The following is a 21,738-nucleotide window of genomic DNA, read 5'->3' as shown; positions in this document are numbered from 1 at the left end:
GATGTCAGTGTTTGTTTACAAGACTGGAGTTAATGAACCTTGCACTTGCCTTTCATAAACTAACACGTGCACTTGACTCACCCATCCCCTGCCCCTCCACCAGCACTGACTTTGCTGATAGCTATTTTTCGAGGAAAAATGTGGTTGTCCCAACTAGCTATTTTAAGATGAATGTACTAATTGTAAGTTGCTTGCATAAGAGCATCTGCTAAATGAATAAAATGTAAAATGTTGGTCTGCCATGATGCTACCAATAAATCACTTTTGCCTGTCTTTCTCTGTAATGTCAATGGAAATGGTAGGAAAGGAGACGAGCAGATAAAGCCACTTTAGACTATTGAGATGCAGACTGGAGGCAGAGATGGTGAAAGAATGAGTACAACCAGAGATACCAGTACGGTATATAATGAGGAGATGGTCTTGTCTCCGCCCTAACAATGGGAGTCATTGTCCTGAAGGCTGGAAGGCAGGTGATCTGCTTATCGGTCTGCTTAATGCTGTATTCCTGTGTGGACATATTTTGACGGGAGTGGACCCTTTTGCTTGACAGTAACATTACACAGGGTTACTGCTGTAGGTCATAGGACCTAGTGGGGCTTCGGCTGACACAGAGACCAGAGCTATAGAGCTGCAACCTGGCAACCAACTGAGGAGATGAGTAGAGACACCTAAATTAGCATTTGCTTCTTTATTGATGGAAATTCTACTTAGCTGAATTTAAATATGCTACTATGGGAGACAGATAATGCTTTCCCCATATATTGTTGAGAGCCATTTTACAATGGTCCCCAAAATGAACTAATCAAGGGTCTATGAGTAGCTGATTAGTTGAATCAGGTGTCAGTGCAGTGCTGGAAAAAAGTGCCATTGCCTCCGAGTAGCTCTTCTGTCTCTGTAATGTTTGAATTGAGGGGGAACTTGCAGAGTTGGGCTTGAGTTGGACAATATGAGACAAGGATAAAGTAGTAAACACTGTGGATATTGTCCACCCCCTCTACAGGTGCCCAACATGCTGCTCCTGTGGAGAAGACAAGTGATGAGCTGCTGACTAATGAAGAGGAGGGCAAAGAACATGAACCTAAGCCTGAGGCACCAGGGGCCAATGTGAAAGACATCGAGGCCCTCCTGAAGTCTGTGGAGGAGAAGAGGGAGACACCGGAGGACGAAGATCGCAGCCAGGAGTCATGGGACCTCAACTACGAGAAGGAGAAAAGGATTTGGAAACCAACGCACAGGTATCATCATAAGAAACCCAATCACAAACGTGATGAGGAGGTTTCTGAAGAAGTGAGAGAAGAGCCAGACGAAGAACGTAGTCAGGAATCCTGGAGCCTGGGCGATGAGAAGGAGAAGAGATATAGGCCTACCTATCGGTACACCCCCAAGAAACACCACAAACGAGACGAAGAGGGTTTAGAGGAAGAGAGAGAAGAGCCAGAAGAGGAACGTAGTCAGGAATCCTGGAGCCTGGGCGATGAGAAGGAGAAGAGATATAGGCCTACCTATCGGTACACCCCCAAAAACACCCCAAACGAGACGAAGAGGGTTTAGAAGAAGAGAGAGAAGAGCCAGAAGAGGAACGTAGTCAGGAATCCTGGAGCCTGGGCGATGAGAAGGAGAAGAGATATAGGCCTACCTATCGGTACACCCCAAAAAACACCACAAACGAGACGAAGAGGGTTTAGAGGAAGAGAGAGAAGAGCCAGAAGAGGAACGTAGTCAGGAATCCTGGAGCCTGGGCGATGAGAAGGAGAAGAGATATAGGCCTACCTATCGGTACACCCCAAAGAAACACCACAAACGAGACGAAGTGGGTTTAGAAGAAGAGAGAGAAGAGCCAGAAGAGGAACGTAGTCAGGAATCCTGGAGCCTGGGCGATGAGAAGGAGAAGAGATATAGGCCTACCTATCGGTACACCCCAAAGAAACACCACAAACGAGATGAAGAAGACGAAGAGCGCAGTCAAGAGTCCTGGAGTCTGGGTGATGAGAAAGAAAAGAGAGAGGAGGATGATGAGGAAAGAAAAAAGAGGATCTGGAAACCCACCCATCGGTACCACCACAAGAAGCACCACAAACGCAGTGAAGATCCTTCAGAGGAAGAGGAGGAGGAGAAAGATAAGAGAATTTGGAAACCCACACACAGATATCACCACAAGAAACACCACAAACGAGATGCTGACTCATCGGACGAGGAATCAGAGGAGAAGAGATCAGAAGAGTCAGAGGAAGAGGAGGAAGAGGATAGAGAGAAGAGAATCTGGAAGCCCACACACAGATACCACCACAAAAAACACCACAAACGTGATGAGGAGCTTTCAGAAGAAGGGAGAGAGGAGCCAGATGAAGAACGCAGCCAAGAGTCCTGGAGTCTGGGTGATGGAAAGGAGAAGAGAGATGAGGATATGATGAGAGATGAGGATGAGAGAGAAAAGAGGATTTGGAAACCAACTCACAGGTACCACCACAAGAAGCATCACAAACGCAATGGGGATTCCTCAGAGGAGGAAGACGAGGAACAAAGGGGCGATTCGGACGAACACGAGGAGGAGAAGAAGCATGGAGATGCCGAGGAGGACGAGAGACAGAGGGATAGGCAGGAGGCTCTGAGGTGTGTATCTACATATTCATATTTTTTCCAGGCTATAAATCTTCAACCATAACAATTTTTACCAAAGGACATTTTAGACAGATGCTTTTGAGACCAAGGACTAGGCTTAATCTGTGTCTGGGAAACACTGAGTATATAGGTTGAACTGGTGTTTGTGTGACAGGTACCTGGCAGAGAAGAGTCGTCTACTGGGGGAGGGCGAGGTGTATGAGAAACGTTCTCCCTGGGCTTACAGAGGATACTACCACCCCGCCTGGTGGAAGAGAAGCATAGACCCACACACACCATTGCATAAGGTTTCTATGTACAACCTACATTTTTAGACTGGACTACTCCTGTATTAGTTTGTATAGTTTGAGCTATTTTAATTATTTTTTTCAATCACTTTTATTATTCTTTAATTTATATATTAAGGTTTCACTTTAAATGATGTTGTCCATAAAACGCTCCATAAAGCCTTCACAATGCCTTTATAAGCGCTACATAAATGTGTCACACAGCATCTATAACTGTATGTCATGCTTTATAAAGGGTTAATACATGTGGCATAACTGTGTAACATAATCACCAATGTCAAATGTGACATAACCCACTATGTCAAATGTGATATTAACATTTGCTTTATAAAGGGTGACATGTTGTGCTTGATGAAGTCATGTTAGTCACGGTACACCTCATCTCCTTCCAAGACTCTCTGTCCACGGAGGTCTAGTGGACCGACACATAAACCTTCATAAGGGAAATAGGTTGGGCCATCCTACAATTGTTTTAGAGTAATAGAACATTTAAGCTTTTATCCAAAGCGACTTAGTCATACGTGCATACATTTTTATGTATGGGTGTCCCAGGAATCGAACCCACTATCCTGGCATTGCAATACTCTACCGAGATGGTTATAAATGCTTTGTGAAGCCTCAATTTAATGTGATTTATAAAGCCTTTATTAAGCAATGCTTATGGCACCTTTTGTAAAGCGCAGGTTTATGTCATATTTGACATAAGTGGTTATGTCACAGTTATGCCACATTTATGAACCCTTTATAGAGCATGACATACAGTTATAGATGAGTGATTTGTGGCACATGTATGTAGTGTTCATGAAGGCTTTATGAAGCCTTTATAAGCTGCACGGCATTTAAAGTGGGATCTATATTAATCATAATGCTTATCAATTGTTTCCAATTTGATTTTTAATTGTACAGAAATGTTTCAATAAACTAAAGTGTGATGTGATTTGATTGGCTAAGATGGAGGAACTGGCGAAGTTGCTGTCCTATAAGAATCACCAGCTGGCCAGCCAATCAGAGCTGGCAGACGAGGAAAAGAAGAGGAGCGTATCTCTAACCCCAGAGGAGGTAACATTTGAACATCACAAATAACCTTTATGAAACATGACACAGAACAATTCAATGGTGAATTACCTTTTCATAAGCCTCCTCTTCAACTTCTCAGAAAATATATCTTGAAAGATGACATATCAGAAGGTTTTGGATGTTTCATGCTCTTAGACACCACAATCCTGTTTTATATTGAAGTAAGAAAACCTTTTTCACGCTATGAAAATTATGAACCAGTCCAATATTGGATGTTGCCCTCTCTGTAGTCTGCTGTGGGAAGAGACTCTACCCTCTCTGTAGTCTGCTATGGGAAGAGACTCTACCCTCTCTGTAGTCTGCTGTGGGAAGAAACTCTAACCTCTCTGTAGTCTGCTATAGGAAGAGACTCTAACCTCTCTGTAGTCTGCTGTGGGAAGAGACTCTACCCTCTCTGTAGTCTGTTATGGGAAGAGACTCTAACCTCTCTGTAGTCTGCTGTGGGAAGAGACTCTACCCTCTCTGTAGTCTGTTATAGGAAGAGACTCTAACCTCTCTGTAGTCTGCTATGGGAAGAGACTCTACCCTCTCTGTAGTCTGTTATGGGAAGAGACTCTAACCTCTCTGTAGTCTGTTATAGGAAGAGACTCTAACCTCTCTGTAGTCTGCTGTGGGAAGAGACTCTACCCTCTCTGTAGTCTGTTATAGGAAGAGACTCTAACCTCTCTGTAGTCTGTTATGGGAAGAGACTCTAACCTCTCTGTAGTCTGTTATAGGAAGAGACTCTACCCTCTCTGTAGTCTGCTGTGGGAAGAGACGCTACCCTCTCTGTTGTCTGTTATGGGAAGAGACTCTACCCTCTCTGTAGTCTGTTATAGGAAGAGACTCTAACCTCTCTGTAAGTCTGCTGTGGGAAGAGACTCTACCCTCTCTGTAGTCTGTTATGGGAAGAGACTCTAACCTCTCTGTAGTCTGTTATGGGAAGAGACTCTAACCTCTCTGTAGTCTGCTGTGGGAAGAGACTCTACCTCTCTCTGTAGTCTGTTATTAGGAAGAGACTCTAATCTCTCTGTAGTCTGCTATGGGAAGAGACTCTAACCTCTCTGTAGTCTGTTATTATGGGAAAGAGACTCTACCTCTCTGTAGTCTGCTGTGGGAAGAGACTCTACCCTCTCTGTAGTCTGCTGTGGGAAGAGACTCTACCCTCTCTGTAGTCTGCTGTGGGAAGAGACTCTACCCTCTCTGTAGTCTGCTATAGGAAGAGACTCTACCCTCTCTGTAGTCTGCTATGGGAAGAGACTCTAACCTCTCTGTAGTCTGCTGTGGGAAGAGACTCTACCCTCTCTGTAGTCTGCTGTGGGAAGAGACTCTACCCTCTCTGTAGTCTGCTGTGGGAAGAGACTCTAACCTCTCTGTAGTCTGCTGTGGGAAGAGACTCTAACCTCTCTGTTGTCTGTTATAGGAAGAGACTCTACCCTCTCTGTAGTCTGTTATAGGAAGAGACTCTAACCTCTCTGTAGTCTGCTGTGGGAAGAGACTCTACCCTCTCTGTAGTCTGTTATAGGAAGAGACTCTAACCTCTCTGTAGTCTGCTGTGGGAAGAGACTCTACCCTCTCTGTAGTCTGCTGTGGGAAGAGACTCTACCCTCTCTGTAGTCTGTTATAGGAAGAGACTCTACCCTCTCTGTAGTCTGTTATAGGAAGAGACTCTAACCTCTCTGTAGTCTGCTGTGGGAAGAGACTCTACCCTCTCTGTAGTCTGCTGTGGGAAGAGACTCTACCCTCTCTGTAGTCTGCTGTGGGGAGACTCTAACCTCTCTGTAGTCTGCTGTGGGAAGAGACTCTAACCTCTCTGTAGTCTGCTGTGGGAAGAGACTCTACCCTCTCTGTTGTCTGTTATAGGAAGAGACTCTACCCTCTCTGTAGTCTGCTGTGGGAAGAGACTCTAACCTCTCTGTTGTCTGTTATAGGAAGAGACTCTACCCTCTCTGTAGTCTGCTGTGGGATGAGACTCTAACCTCTCTGTTGTCTGTTATAGGAAGAGACTCTAACCTCTCTGTAGTCTGCTATGGGAAGAGACTCTACCCTGGTTACATAACCATGCAGAAGCCATATGTTTATCTCTAGGAGACCTGGCTCGGGTTGAGGCTTCACAACTCAAAATGAGCCTTGATATTCTGGAATGGAAACAGCCTGTGTATGAATGAGCGCAGGTACAAATGCCTACAGAGAAAAGCCCTTTGACTCCAGGCACGTCTTCCTAGATAGTGGTGGTGGTTCACTAAGCAAATTAATAATGTAATGAATATATTATTCTGCAACATTGTTCTTTGGCACTGACAGTCTTCACTGTGATGATAGTAGGCTAAACAAGAGATGTGTGTCCCTGAAAGAAATGGTGTCCTCTGCACTGTGGGATTCATCTGAAAGTAATAAAGCCACACGTTTAGAAAATGTGCATCTAGCTGCAGAGAAAAAGGCTGCTCCTCTCTCCCTCGCATGGTTTTCATGGCTGCAGCAGCGATTGCACCAAAACCGAAGTTATTGCATCCCCTCACAACCCACCCCTATTAGAGCCGATAGTGGTCGGCCCGGGTATAAACTCTCTATCACACCACCTGCTCTGGAGCGAGGAAATACAATGGGGAGGGGGGAGAATGGATGACTCTAGGGTATTATTTTTCATCCTGACAGTCTTCAGACTACACTGCAGCAGCATCCCCTACAATGGGACTCCGGTAGTGGGAATATCTACACTATTGACTGTATTAAGATCCAGGGAAAGCAGTGGCTAATTAAGGGGAGAGTCAGATTCCAGGAGCAAGGGGTTTAATTGAAAGGCTTGCACTTTTACGGAATAAATGCCTATATGTTCTTTCTTCCTTGGATGGGGGCCAACATTAAGCTACACTGAACAAAAATAGAAATGCAACATCTAACAATTTCAAAGATTTTACTGAGTTACAATTCATATAACGGAATCAGTCAATTGAAATGAATAAATGTGTCCCTAATCTATGGATTTAGATGACTGGGAATACAGATATGCATCTGTTCGTCAGAGACCTTAAAAAAAGATAGGCCTGGATCAGAAAACCAGTCAGTATCTGGTATGACCACCATTTGCCTCATGCAGCCCGACACATCTCCTTCGCATAGAGTTGATCAGACTGTTGATTGTGGTGCGTGGAATGTTGTCCCACTCCTCTTCAATGGCTGTGTGAAGTTGCTGGATATTGGCGGGAACTGGAACATGCCGTCGTACAGGTTGATCCAGAGCATCCCAAACATGCTCCATGGGTGACATGTTTGGTGAGTATGCAGGCCATGGAAGAACTGGGACATTTTCAGCTTCCAGGAATTGTGTACAGATCCTTGTGACATGGGGATGTGCATTATTATGCTGAAACATGAGGTGATGACGGCAGATGAATGGCACGACAATGGACCTCAGGATCTCGTCAAGGTATCTCTATGTTCATGTCCGTAGTGTTATGCCTGCCTGCCCATACCATAACCCCACCACGGGGTACTCTGTTCAAAACATTGACATCAGAAAACATTTCCCACACAACGCCATACCCGCTGTTTGCCATCTGCCCGGTAAAGTTGAAACCGGGATTCATCTGTGAAGAGCACACTTCTCCAGCGTACCAGTGGCCATCAAAGGTCAGCATTTGTCCACTAGTGGGTTACGACGCCGTACTGCAGTCAGGTCAAGACCCTGGTGAGGACAACAAGCACGCAGATGAGCTTCCATGAGACCATTTCTGACAGTTTGTGCAGAAATTCTTTGGTTGTGCAAACCCAGTTTCATCAGCTGTCCAGGTAGCTGGTCTCACACGATCCCACAGGTGAAGAAGCCAGATGTGGAGGTCCTTGGCTGGAGGTGGTTACGGTTGTGAGGCCGGTTGGACCTACTGCCGAATTCTCTCAAACGGCTTATGGTAGAGCATTTAACATTGAATTCTCTGGCAACAGCTCTGGTGGACATTCCTGCAGTCAGCATGCCAATTCCATGCTCCCTCAAAACTTGAGACATATGTGGCAGTGTGTTGTGTGACAAAACTGCACATTTTAGAGTGTCCTTTTTATTGTCCCCAGCATAAGGTGCACCTGTGTAGTGATCATGCTGTTTAATCAGCTTCTTGATATGCCACACCTGTCAGGTGGATGGATTATCTTGGCAAAGGAGAAATGCTCACTGACAGGGATGAAAACACATTTGTGCAGGAAATTTGAGAACTTCACTTTTTGCACATATGGAACATTTCTGGGATCTTTTATTTCAACTCATGAAACATGGGACCAACACTTCACATGTTGCGTTTATATTTTTGTTCAGTGTATTTAGCAGTAATAACGCTCTCTGTGTGTGTGTGTGTGTGTTTGTGTGTGTTGTGTTTTCAGGAGAAGGAGCTGGAGAACATAGCAGCTATGGACATGGAGTTACAGAAGATATCTGAGAAGATGCAGGAGGACAGGAGTGAATAGATAAGACAGGCAGAGGCATGCAGACAGGGATGCTAAGATACACAAGGTTAGCACACTGAGATAGTAACAAAAGACTAGAGAGAGAGATAGACTGACCCGTCAGTGTTCCGGACAAAAAACCACTAACATCCAAGAGCCTTGCTGCAAATTCTGCCGTGTTAACCTTTGTACCTGTGAAATGCTGATGTTCTCAAAAGAGACTGTTTAGTTCATATATAAGTATGATAGTATAAAGATAAAGTAGATGCTTTGCTAATTTGTCCGGATATCTATATATTTAAAGTACGCATGACCTTTGAATGGTTGTTTGTTTGTTCAGTCTGCATTTAATAAAATGAATTATTCTGAAATTAACACGTATCTCAGGATTTTAATACCTCAGCAACACAGTTGGTTATCAAGAGTAATAGTATTTTAACAGTACTGTATTTATTGAAATTCCCACTAATGCAGCACAGTAAGGAGGCTGTGATAGCAAATGGCTGCTTTACATCATGGCACTTTCTGCTAAAGAGTATAAAATACAAACAAAATGCTACATTTGGGAGCTTAGAGCTTTGGAGAGCAGCTCCAGGGCTGAATAACAACCGTTTAGAACTGGTAGCAGGAGGGAGAGACTCTTCATTCTATCCCCACCTCCACAAGTATATGTAAATCACGTCATCAAGGATTTAAATTAGACAAACTCTGGGCCTCCTCAATAGTGTCATCCCTCTGTGGTCTCTGAGTTCGTCTCTTTGTGGCCGGCTCTTCTGCTGTAGTTGAGCCTGTCTTTGCTTTAGTCGTATCTGTAGTAACGGTCATCCCGGAGAGGAGGTAAGCCCCGCCCCCACTCATCAGCAGCACAGGGTGCGTCCTTTTAGGCAACACCTACACACAGAGACAGTGAGGTCAGAGGTCGTGCTGATATTACAAACATGGACGCTTCCACAGAGACAGTTGTATAAGCCTCATCAAACTGTACCTGGTAATGTCTGATCCAGGAAGGCTGACCGCTCCGCCTTGATCCCTGAGCTTTGTACAGCAATCTATCAGAGGCTGAGGGAGAGAGACAGACAGACAGACATGGAAATGACAAGAGTTTAATAACAACACGACAGAGGTGAACACGACAGAGGTGAACACGACAGAGGTGAACACGACAGAGGTGAACACGACAGAGGTGAACACGACCGGGGTGAACACGACAGAGGTGAACACGACAGAGGTGAACACGACAGAGAGTAAACACTACAGAGGTGAACACGACAGAGGTGAACACGACAGAGGTGAACACGACAGAGGTGAACACGACAGAGGTGAACACGACAGAGGTGAACACGACCGGGGTGAACACGACAGAGGTGAACACGACAGAGGTGAACACGACAGAGGTAAACACTACAGAGGTGAACACGACAGAGGTGAACACGACAGAGGTGAACACGACAGAGGTGAACACTACAGAGGTGAACACGACAGAGGTAAACACTACAGAGGTGAACACGACAGAGGTGAACACGACAGAGGTGAACACGACAGAGGTGAACACGACAGAGGTGAACACGACAGAGGTGAACACGACAGAGGTGAACACGACAGAGGTGAACACGACCGGGTGAACATGGCAGTACACTAGGGTCTACTAGAAAGAATAATAACAGTAATATGCTTATTAAATACACAACACACACACTAGAGAACACTCAGATACATACCTCTTTATATTGAGAGTACACTGCAAAGGGTCTGGAGGGGGCGAGGAACTTGATGAGGCCCAGTAGAACTGGACAGGGGTTAAACCGACTGGCTATCACCAACCTGAGGAGAAGAACCAGAGATATTATACTGTAGAACTGGACAGTAGAACTAGACAGTAGAACTAGACAGTAGAACTAGACAGTAGAACTCCCCTAACCAATTTGGTGAGATTAGTGAGTACTTCAAAGGAAGGAGGATGGAAGAAGGCCTGTTGAAAGTATTGCAACTCATGTGTAGAGACATACTAGGGTTGTAGACTACATGGAAACATGAGTTTCCCCAACCCTCGACAAACCTATCAATAAACACAGGATCAGATGACATCTGCTGTAGCCCCACCATCAATCATCTTTAACTAGACATCTCACTCGGATCAAGATTACTGCTAAGCACTCCTGTTTTGTTACTTGTGTTGACATGAAGATGTTAACATTGCCATGTTTGACTGATTTCAGACAGTGCAAGACGACACCGACAGAGCAAAACTGGTGTGTCAGGGGTATGTAATCTTAGTGCCAAGCAGCTGTTATACTGTTTATTACTGCTTATACATGTCTACTGACAGCACGTTCATGCTTTAGAGTCCACTCTGTAACTTAGTGGCATTAAAACAGAGACCTTATGTGGGGAGGTGAGAGCAGACAGAATAACACCCGTCAGCGTTCCTACCCTCCGCCTGCAGCAGCAGTTTCTTCCTCTTCTCCTGGGCCTGAAACACAACACACTGTTGAAATCTTTGGAGCACACAAGCACCAGGAAGTGTGACAAATAACAGAGACAACTTGCTGCTTCACTATGTGTTGTCATACTCTGATCTCTCTCCGTTTCTCCCTCTCCTTGTCCTCGGCAGGGTCTGTACTGGTACTAGTCTCCATGCTCTGGTCCTCTGTGTCTGGGCTGCCCCCATTGCCTTCTGCTTTCTCTGGGTCAGGTTGGACTTGTCTCCATTGGCCTGTCCAGCATCTAGAGTGGTGACAATACATCAATCAATTCAATAGATGAGACAGTATAGCATTGATTCAATGAGACAGTATAGCATTGATTCAATGAGACAGTATAGCATTGATTCAATGAGACAGTATAGCATTGATTCAATGAGACAGTATAGCATTGATTCAATGAGACAGTATAGCATTGATTCAATGAGACAGTATAGCATTGTTGGTCTGTCAAAGGATTATATTCCCCACACCCACGTCTATGTCTTTAGCCTCCGTGTCCAGTGTCCCTGCCAGCAGTGCGTTGACATGACAGATGGGAAGCTCATGGAGCATATCGTGGAAGTGGGAGGGGAAGCCAAAGCTCTCTGCCCCCGCCTTCCCAGGGCCCCCTCCTGGGTACATCTGCATCACTGACCCATAGCCTGGAGGAGAGAGGATAGAGACACAAGATGGAGGAGTCTGTTCGGGTGTCTCCAGATGAACGCAACATTACAGTACGTTCCGATAGAATTTACATAAAATGTTGACATACTTGTGGTTATGTAGTGTATGTGGACACCTGCTTGTCAAACATCTCATTCCAAAATCATGGTCATTAATATGGAGTTGGTCCGCCTGTTGCTGCTATAACAGCCTCCACTCTTCTGGGAAGGCTTTCCACTAGATGTTGGTACAGTGATGCTGGGACTTGCTTCCATTCAGCTACAAGAGCATTAGTGAGGTCAGGCACTGATGCATAGCTTGCATGTTGGTAGTACAGGCAAATATTTGACCTGACTGTCAAGCATTGTTAGCTAATGCACACCAATAGATAATGTGATTGTGCATGAGCACAGTTGTGTAACGACTAACTTTTCTTTGAATCCGCAGCTTTGTAACGTTAGATGTCTCCCCGTTTCAGTACAACGGAGTCAGCCTCATTCGCTCTGTGCTGGGAGTCATCATCTTCCTTGTCCGTCATTAGAAAGATTGTCTTCCTGGTTAATAGCAAGCTGAATAGTACATTTTAATTTTTACCCAATAATATGAGTTTTTAATCACCAAAGATAACAGTAAAGTACTGAAATGAATTATTTTTTGGAGGTCGCCTACTGAATTATCTAACCCACGTGCTAGTTTTCGTTTCCTTAGCATTCAGGACGATTAGCCAATAGCAGAAAAATCAATCGCTCACCGTACTCGGCTGATTGGCTTATTTGCTGTTCGTAAAGCGTATCCGCCAATGGTAGAGAAGTGCTAGGATTTTCTATGTTCTGATAGGTAAATCTGAGAGCACAGAGGGAAAATCTCACATGGGGTTATAACTGATCTAAAGTCTGGAAAGACTATTCTATGTGGACATGTCATGAATTGCTCCCAGGGAATCACCATTGCAGAGAAAACAACTGACCAAAACATGTTTCTCAAGTTTATTTCAGTGCATCTCAGTCAGCAGAAATTCCAGTGTTTTCTCTGAAAACAAATGTCTCCTTCAACAAGATAATAACCCCACCACCAGAACTCGCTCTGAATTATACAGGTATTTTGGACTTGTTAATAAAATTGCAAAAAAGTTACATTCTAAAACATCAAACAAGTAACATGTATAAAACAAAGCAATGAACGTATATTGATTGTGAAAGTAGCCGACAACATTGAATTCAAAGACTGGGCTACACCAAATCAAACAAGTGACAAGATGTAAAGCTCATGTGCTGAATTAATTGCTGTCTCTGCAGATGGAACATGGAATCAAAGCAGTAGGCCAGACCGTCAGACAAAGTGGCCTTGTAGAGATGGTCTACCCATCCTGTAGAGATGGTCTCGGGATGAAATATAGTGACAAAGACATTCTACTTTTCTCTGCAATTTACAATATGAACAAATAATTGATGTAGTCTGCAAAACCATATCAACAATGCATTTAAATGATTTCTTGCCAGCAGCACTAAGTGAAAGCTGATGACCAGGGTTCATTCCTGCCCTCCAGTGAGTTTGTGGAAGAGTTCCTCATCCAGTGCCTCGTTCTGGTCTTTGGAACGTGTTGAGAGGAAGATGTATCCTCCTATGTACTCATGGACCACCTTACAGTCACAGCTCACACAGGAGAAGGCTATCGACACATTATGGTCAAACTCTATGGCCACCTGAAGACAAACAGTATGGATTAATATTGATTCATGTACTTTATAGATACAGCACCTTGCAAAAGTATTCATAACGCTTGGATTTCTTCACATTTTATTGTGTTACAAAGTGGGATTAAAATATATTTGTCATATTATGTCAACAATCAACACAAAATACTCTGTAGTGTCAAAGTAGAAGACCATTTGAAATATATATATTTTTACATATATAAATTAAATAACTTAAATGTAGTCGTTGCATAAGTATTCAGCTCCCCGGGTCGATACATGTTAGAAAAACCTTTTGGCAGTGATTACAGCTGTGAGTCTTCTTGGGTAAGTCTCTAAGAGCTTTCCGCACCTACAGTCGTGGCCAAAAGTTGAGTCTGCTGCCTCAGTTTGTATGATGGCAATTTGCATATACTCCAGAATGTTATGAGGAGTGATCAGATGAATTGCAATTAATTGCAAAGTCCCTCTTTGCCATGCAAATGAACTGAATCCCCCCCCCAAAACATTTCCAGCCCTGCCACAAAAGGACCAGCTGACATCATGTCAGTGATTCTCACGTTAACACAGGTGTGAGTGTTGACGAGGACAAGGCTGGAGATCACTCTGTTATGCTGATTGAGTTCGAATAACAGACTGGAAGCTTCAAAAGGAGGGTGGTGCTTGGAATCATTGTTCTTCCTCTGTCAACCATGGTTACCTGTAAGGAAACACGTGCCGTCAGCATTGCTTTGCACAAAAAGTTCTTCACATGCAAGGATATTGCTGCCAGTAAGATTGTACCTAAATCAACCATTTATCGGATCATAAAGAACTTCAAGGAGAGCGGTTCAATTGTTGTGAAGAAGGCTTCGGGGAGCCCAAGATAGTCCAGCAAGCGCCAGGACCGTCTCCTAAAGTTGATTCAGCTGCGGGATCGGGGCTGCTGAGGACTGAGGTAAAGTCATTTTCTCTGATGAATCCCCTTTCCGATTGTGTTTGGGGCATCCGGAAAAAGCTTGTCCGGAGAAGACAAGGTGAGCACGAGCATCAGTCCTGTGTCACGCCAACAGTAAAGCATCCTGAGACCATTCATGTGTGGGGTTGCTTCTCAGCCAAAGGAGTGGGCTCACTCACAGTTTTGCCTAAAGAACACAGCCATGAATAGAGAATGGTACCAACACATCCTCCGAGAGCAACTTCTCCCAACCATCCAGGAACAGTTTGGTGATGAACAATGCCTTTTCCAGCATGATGGAGCATCTTGCCATAAGGCAAAAGTGATAACTAAGTGGCTCGGGGAACAAAACATCAATATTTTGGGTCCATGGCCAGGAAACTCCCCAGGCCTTAATCACATTGAGAACTTGTGGTCAATCCTCAAGAGGCGGGTGGACAAACAAAAACCCACAACTTCTGACAAACTCCAAGCATTGATTATGCAAGAATGGGCTACCATCAGTCAGGATGTGGCCCAGAAGTTAATTGACAGCATGCCAGGGCGGATTGCAGAGGTCTTGAAAAAGAAGGGTCAACACTGCAAATATTGGCTCTGCATCAACTTAATGTAATTGTCAATGAAAGCCTTTGACACTTATGAAATGCTTGTAATTATACTTCAGTATTCCATAGTAACATCTGACAAAAATATCTAAAGACACTGAAGCAGCAAACTTTGTGAAAATTAATATTTGTGTCATTCTCAAAATTTTAGGCCACGACTGTAGATTCATAATTCTTCAAAGCCAGATTGCCAGATTTACAAGCAGATTTAAGTCCAAACTGTAACTTGGCCACTCAGGAACATTCGCCATCTTCTTGGTAAACAAATCCAGTGTTGTTTTGGCCTTGTGTTGTAGGTTATTATCCTGCTAAAAGGTGAATTCCTCTCCCAGTGTCTGGTGTAAAGCAGACTGAAGCAGGTTTTCCTCTAGGATTCTGCCTGTGCTTAGCTCCATTCCATTTATTTTTATCCTGAAAACTCCCCAGTATTTGCCAATGTCAAGCATACCCATACCATGATGCAGCCACCACTATGCTTGAACATAAGGAGGCAGTTACTCAGTGATATGTTGTGTTGATTTGCCATGTTTGTTTTTTTTCCCAGTATTACTTTAGTGCCTTGTTGTAGACAATATGCATGTTTTGGAATATTTTTATTCTGTATATTTGTATTCTTCTTTTCACTCTGGTGGATTCACTACAATGTTGTTAATCCATCCTCTGTTTTCTTCCATTACGGCCATTGAACTCTGTAACTGTTTTAAAATCACCAATGGCCTCATGCTACCATCCCTGAGCAGTTTCCTTCCTGTCCTGCAGCTCAATTCAGAAGGACGACTGTATCTTTGATGTGTCTGGGTGGTTTATGTATAATCCACAGCATAATTATTAACTTGACCATAATACTTAAAAGAGATATTCAATGTCTGATTTGTTATTGTCACCCATCTACAAATCACTGCCCTTCTTAATGAGGCTATTGAAAAGCTCCATGGTCTTTGTAATTTAATCTGTGCTTGAAATTCAAATTGCCTGAGGGACCTTACAGATGTTGTATGTATGGGGGACAAATGGAAGAGTTACTCATAAAAAAGTAAACTCCTATTATTTAACACAGAGTGAGTCCATATAATTTTTTATGTGATTAGTTAAGTCAAATGTTACTCCTGAACTAATTTAGGCTTGCCTGAACAGAGGGGCTGAATGCTTACGCAACGACTATATTTTTAGTTCTTCATTTTGGGGGATTTTCTTCCACTTTGAGATTACAGAGTATTTTAAGTAGATTGTTGGAAAAAAAATGACAATTAAATTAATTTTAATCCCACTTTGTAACAAAATAAAATGTGAATTCATCTAAGGGGTCTGAATACTTCTGCAAGGTTAAGTATATTTTCAGTAAAAAAACAGTTTCTCTTATTACAAAGACAACTATTATCCTTGCTTTCTAATCTGTAAAAAGCAATCGATCAATCAATCTAGAGCCATTTACCTGTCTGATCTCCCAGTTGACATTCCACTGTTTCATGTTGGCGAATCTCCAGGTGGTGACAGGCAGGCCAGTGGACATGTCAATACGGATCAGACGGTTATAGGAGATACCCATCAGCTCATCCTTCTTACGGAACCTGGCACACACACACACACACACACACACACACACACACCATGATTGTGTGATAAGTAACTTTACCTGGGACCTGAAGATTTACATTAGCTCGCTGAGCTAACGCCTAAGGCTAAGGCATTATCTCAGCAGGCTAACACAGCCTTGAGGTGTTTGAACCTGGTCGGTCACATTTACGTACCTGACAATGTAGTATTTGATACCAAACTCAGCCAGGGACTGCCAGGCACGGATGAAGCGCATTTTAGCTTCATTGAGAGAGACTGGCAATGTTCTGATGGGCCTCCAGGATCCTCTGTCAGCTGGACAGCAGACAGAACAGGGACATTTAGGCTACTTTACACAGACATTATGTCAGTCCTTTAACAAATACTGAGAGGGTAAGTGAATGGAATAGAATGATCTGGATGTCGACAGATTATCAGTCTGAGATTATAAAACCACTGGAGAGCTCTGATGACATCCTCTCCCTGTCTGTGGCTCACAAACACTGAATCATGTTTGATTGATCATCACCCTATATTGCAGCTAGACCCCCACCTGTTTGGTCTTGTACCTCTTGGTGTATCTAGGAGAGACAAAGCACTCAGCGTTCATCTCCATGGCATCCAGGTCTGGAGCAGACTGACCAGGGGGCGCCAGACTCTTCATCTGCAGGAACGACTGGATGTTCTTCACCTCCGACCTAGACCAATCCCAGTTTCTCCTCGTCAGTTTACAGTCAGATGCCTATTAATATGGTAAGGCATGGGAAGGATGAAGTAAGAACGTGTGACCTGTAGGAGCTGTAAGCCATGGTCTTGCCCTTGGAGGCCAGAGTACACGCTGCCTTCCACTTGGCATACTGCGTCTCCTGGATAAAAACAGGAATATCATCACAATATGTAAGGGGAACAATGGATTCATGTTCTTGGTGCCCCACTCCAAAAAAATGTTTTTATAATAATTTGGTTCAATAAGAAATTGCATCTTACGCTGTCACAGCGGATGTAGACCTCGTTCATCCCATCAGCCACTGGGAGCAGCAGCTTGATGCCAAACTTCTTGTCCGTCACATTGACGTCAGGGACCACCTCACATCCTCGGAGATGCAGCTGTTCTATCGGCTCTCCGCTGGCTGTCTCTTTGTTCTTGTAGTAGGAGATGGTGATGTCTTTAAACACGAACCAGTACTCCTTATATGAATGCAATGCCAGCCTTTTAGGCCTGGGGTACGAAACAAAACAACAAGGAAAAATGTGGACAGGTTGTGTCCCCACACAGTCACATTGTTGCACGTTGCTGTGTGAACTGTCTGTGTCATGGACTATCTACAGTGTAGCATACTAACCTTTCCTTCTGTAAAGTGTAATGGCATTTTACTTCTACGACTTATCATTCTTGGTTTCTAAAACCCATGTTTCCATTTGTTACACAGATATAGTACCCTATTAATGTGTGTTTCTGGCCATATACAGCGGCTTTTAGGATTTACCTGAACAGCTTGAGGGAGTCTGCCAGCTTTGGAACGTCTGTGATGTCTTCCTGGGGAAGGGGGGGGGGGGAGGAGGAGCAACTGTCAATTATCCTGTGACATCATCATGTTGAGACATGCAATCAAAGCAGACAACCTATCAACCCTTGCTTAAAAGACAGGTGTTGCACCCTCTGAAACTGTTGAAATAATACAGACTTGTTTATCATTTATACTGTATATAAAGAATATGAATCGTTTAAAATAATAAAAACTCCACTTACCAATATTCTGTCTGTTTTTCCTCCAAGTGTGACCTCTAGATTGGATAAGGCAACCTCTACTTCATCTATCTCCGGTTCATTGGAGAAGTCCAGAGGTTCCGTGGAAATGGTCATCTTACATATGTGATACTGAAACAATATTAACAAAATCATTAATAATCAACACTTAATGATGGGACTTGGGGGATATATCATACTAAGAGCAACAGGAGATTATTGTACAATACAGAGTAGATAAGAATACAGAGTAGATAAGAATACACAGTAGATAAGAATACACAGTAGATAAGAATACACAGTAGATAAGAATACACAGTAGATAAGAAGAGTATAAAACTAACAGACACGTTTGAAAACCTAAATATACCCAGTCTTTAGCTGTGTAAAAGGCAGGTCTGAACCCAGAAACAGTTTTTAGTTCAACACTTGAGGCCAGACAATGACAAAGACTGGGAGAAGACAGAGAGAGTCTTGTGATTCCAGTAACAATGCAGGTGAGAGCAATAACCATCTCATGGATTTAATCATTTTTATAGATCAGTTGAGAATAAATCAGTCAGAGATGAAGAACAGTTAAAATTCTATGTTTTTCACTTAATACTTTTGTGTTATTTATATTTTATCACCCAGAGGAGTTCAGGAGGACAACCAGACTCCCTCCCTCCCTCCCTCCTGTGGGATTGTCCTCTTTCCCATCATGCCTCCTTTGGGACTGAGACACCAAACCAGATGGACAATAGTGTGTGCGTGTATGTGCGCACGCATATGTATGTGTGCGTGTGTGTGTGTACACCTGTAAGGAAGGCGAACATGAGCATCTCCTCCTCAGTGCAGTTGATCTCCTCCAGTAGGATGGACCAGCGAGCCTGCTCATACAGCTGGGTTATCCTCACAAATCAAATCAAATCAAATCAAATTTATTTATATAGCCCTTCGTACATCAGCTGATATCTCAAAGTGCTGTACAGAAACCCAGCCTAAAACCCCAAACAGCAAGCAATGCAGGTGTAGAAGCACGGTGGCTAGGAAAAACTCCCTAGAAAGGCCAAAACCTAGGAAGAAACCTAGAGAGGAACCAGGCTATGTGGGGTGGCCAGTCCTCTTCTGGCTGTGCCGGGTGGAGATTATAACAGAACATGGCCAAGATGTTCAAATGTTCATAAATGACCAGCATGGTCGAATAATAATAAGGCAGAACAGTTGAACTGGAGCAGCAGCACAGTCAGGTGGAAGTTGAAACTGGAGCAGCAGCATGGCCAGGTGGACTGGGGACAGCAAGGAGTCATCATGTCAGGTAGTCCTGGGGCATGGTCCTAGGGCTCAGGTCAGTTGAAACTGGAACAGCAGCATGGCCAGGTGGACTGGGGACAGCAAGGAGTCATCATGTCAGGTAGTCCTGGAGCTCAGGTCCTAGGGCTCAGGTCCTCCGAGAGAGAGAAAGAAAGAGAGAAGGAGAGAATTAGAGAACGCACACTTAGATTCACACAGGACACCGAATAGGACAGGAGAAGTACTCCAGATATAACAAACTGACCCCAGCCCCCCGACACATAAACTACTGCAGCATAAATACTGGAGGCTGAGACAGGAGGGGTCAGGAGACACTGTGGCCCCATCCGAGGAGCATCATACTGAAACACACATCAATAAATCAGTCAATGTTAGGGTTAGAGATGGTGTTATAGTTACAGTTAGTCTCACCTTCGGGTTGAGGTTCAGTGTTATTCAAACACTCACTTAGGTTTAAGGTTAGGGGTTAGTCTCACCTTCGGGTTGAGGTTCAGTGTTATTCAAACACTCACTTAGGTTTAAGGTTAGGGGTTAGTGTTACCTTTGGGTTGAGGTTCAGTGTTATTCAAACACTCACTTAGGTTTAAGGTTAGGGGTTAGGTTAACCTTTGGGTTGAGGTTCAGTGTTATTCAAACACTCACTTAGGTTTAAGGTTAGGGGTTAGTCTCACCTTTGGGTTGAGGTTCAGTGTTATTCAAACACTCACTTAGGTTTAAGGTTAGGGGTTAGGTTAACCTTTGGGTTGAGGTCGAAGAAGCAGTGGTATTTGAAGCGTAGCTGCAGTCTGTCATGTTCTCCGATGCCCTGTTCCATCAAGGAGAGGGAGGAGTCCAGCCACCTGTCAATCACAGTAAAGCAGGAAGTGTTCAGGGAAGAGACAGAGAACTGCCCTCCAGCATAGCAAAGCCAACAACTAGTAAGTCTTCTACATGTACAGCCATAGTCTGGTTCATCTCAAGGTTTTTGTTTCTGAGTAACTCTTACCCTGCGTTGATGATGGCTTTGTCCACCATGGACAACTGCTGGTACATCTTGGCCAGCTCTACAGGGGGCAGGTTGGGCTGGCTGGAGGTCAGGGGGTTGTCCCCAAACCATAAGCTGGTGGCCGAGGCTGGAGTCCCATTCTCTGGGTCATAGGTGGGCACCATGGTCTTACTGTACAAGGGACTGCCTGGAGGGGTCAGGTGGAGGAGGAGCCACAGTTCAGGGACCATGTTATAATGAGAGTGCTGATCTAGAATCAGTTTAGCCTTTTAGATCATAACGAATAAGATTATATCAAAACCTTTGAAATGGTTCAGAACTACAGTCAAAATGAGGCTGATTTTATGAGTTGGAATCGTCAGCTGCTCTATACTGTAGCTACTCAAACAGACTCAGAAAGTGTGTGTGTCTGCGTTTCAGCATTGAGAACATTGCAGCGTACTGTACTATTCTTTCAGATATCTGTCATGATCGCTCTATTCTTTCAGATCTTCAGAATTCTCCATTCCTTCTTAGATTGTTTCAGAAGTCAACAGAAGCCACCATGTGGGCTGAATCTGGTGGTGTGAGACATACAAGTCAGAAATGATCCACTTTGAGTTCGCCTGAGGTTCTAAATCTTGACTGTGTTGCCATGGTGGTGAATGAAATAGCTTCCCAGCATGATTGAAGATGACCTTCGAGATATGAGGAAGGTTTACGCCAGGCTAACGTCACCATGTGGATAACTTAGCCTGAGGGCCTGATGGTTTCTGTGATTCAATAAAGGTATATTGACAAAGAGACAACAACAATGGGGTTGGGTAAAGCAGAAACAGGCAGTCACCTAGGATATGGCTAACTTGGTTGAAGTCTTTACATGAAAACAGAAGGGAAGAATCTGACGGTCTACTGAAAATATACATGTCTAATAACACGATTAACACATGATTGTAACTCTGCTTCTCTCACCCGTTCTCCCAGAGCCTCCATTGAAGATGTCCATATCTAAGATGTCTTCCAGCGCTGGGTTCTTGTCTTTCTTCATCTTCTTCTTCTTGGGCGGGTTATCTGGAGGCTTCAGCAGGGACAGCTCCTCTGGCCTCCTGATGTCTAGAGGGGAGAGGACGTCAAGGAGAGTTCCTGCCCCTAAACCCTACATCCTTACCCCTAGACCAGTGGTTCTCAAATTTATTTACCAATAATTTTGCACGCCCAATTTTTCAGTTTTTGATTTGTTAAAAAGTTTGAAATATCCAATAAATGTCGTTCAACTTCATGATTGTGTCCCACTTGTTGTTGATTCTTCACAAAAAAATACAGTTTTATATCTTTATGTTTGAAGCCTGAAATGTGGCAAAAGGTCGCAAAGTTCAAGGGGGCCGAATACTTTCGCAAGGCACTGTATCTATGTGAAATAAAC

General features: G+C 43.8%; 1 protein-coding gene and 1 pseudogene across 1 annotated transcript in view; one reads left to right on the top strand and one right to left on the bottom strand.

Moving 5' to 3' along the window:
* The window catches only part of LOC112217817 (uncharacterized protein DDB_G0283697), a 9,594-nt gene extending 829 nt beyond the window's left edge, over nucleotides 1-8,765 (top strand). Inside the window, exons 4-8 of the mRNA XM_042312960.1 lie at nucleotides 1,001-1,545; nucleotides 1,631-2,610; nucleotides 2,774-2,906; nucleotides 3,858-3,965; nucleotides 8,334-8,765. Of these exons, the coding sequence (XP_042168894.1) occupies nucleotides 1,001-1,545; nucleotides 1,631-2,610; nucleotides 2,774-2,906; nucleotides 3,858-3,965; nucleotides 8,334-8,417 (1,850 nt within the window). The 3' untranslated portion in view covers nucleotides 8,418-8,765. The remainder of the gene's footprint in view (nucleotides 1-1,000; nucleotides 1,546-1,630; nucleotides 2,611-2,773; nucleotides 2,907-3,857; nucleotides 3,966-8,333) is intronic.
* A 3,728-nt stretch (nucleotides 8,766-12,493) lies between these two features.
* LOC121843342 lies at nucleotides 12,494-21,468 on the bottom strand (annotated as a pseudogene).
* Nucleotides 21,469-21,738: the final 270 nt, after the last annotated feature.

This window comes from Oncorhynchus tshawytscha, unplaced genomic scaffold, assembly GCF_018296145.1.
Source record: "Oncorhynchus tshawytscha isolate Ot180627B unplaced genomic scaffold, Otsh_v2.0 Un_contig_4311_pilon_pilon, whole genome shotgun sequence".
Taxonomy (NCBI): Eukaryota; Metazoa; Chordata; class Actinopteri; order Salmoniformes; family Salmonidae; genus Oncorhynchus; species Oncorhynchus tshawytscha.
This window is presented reverse-complemented; position numbering and strand designations above follow the sequence as displayed.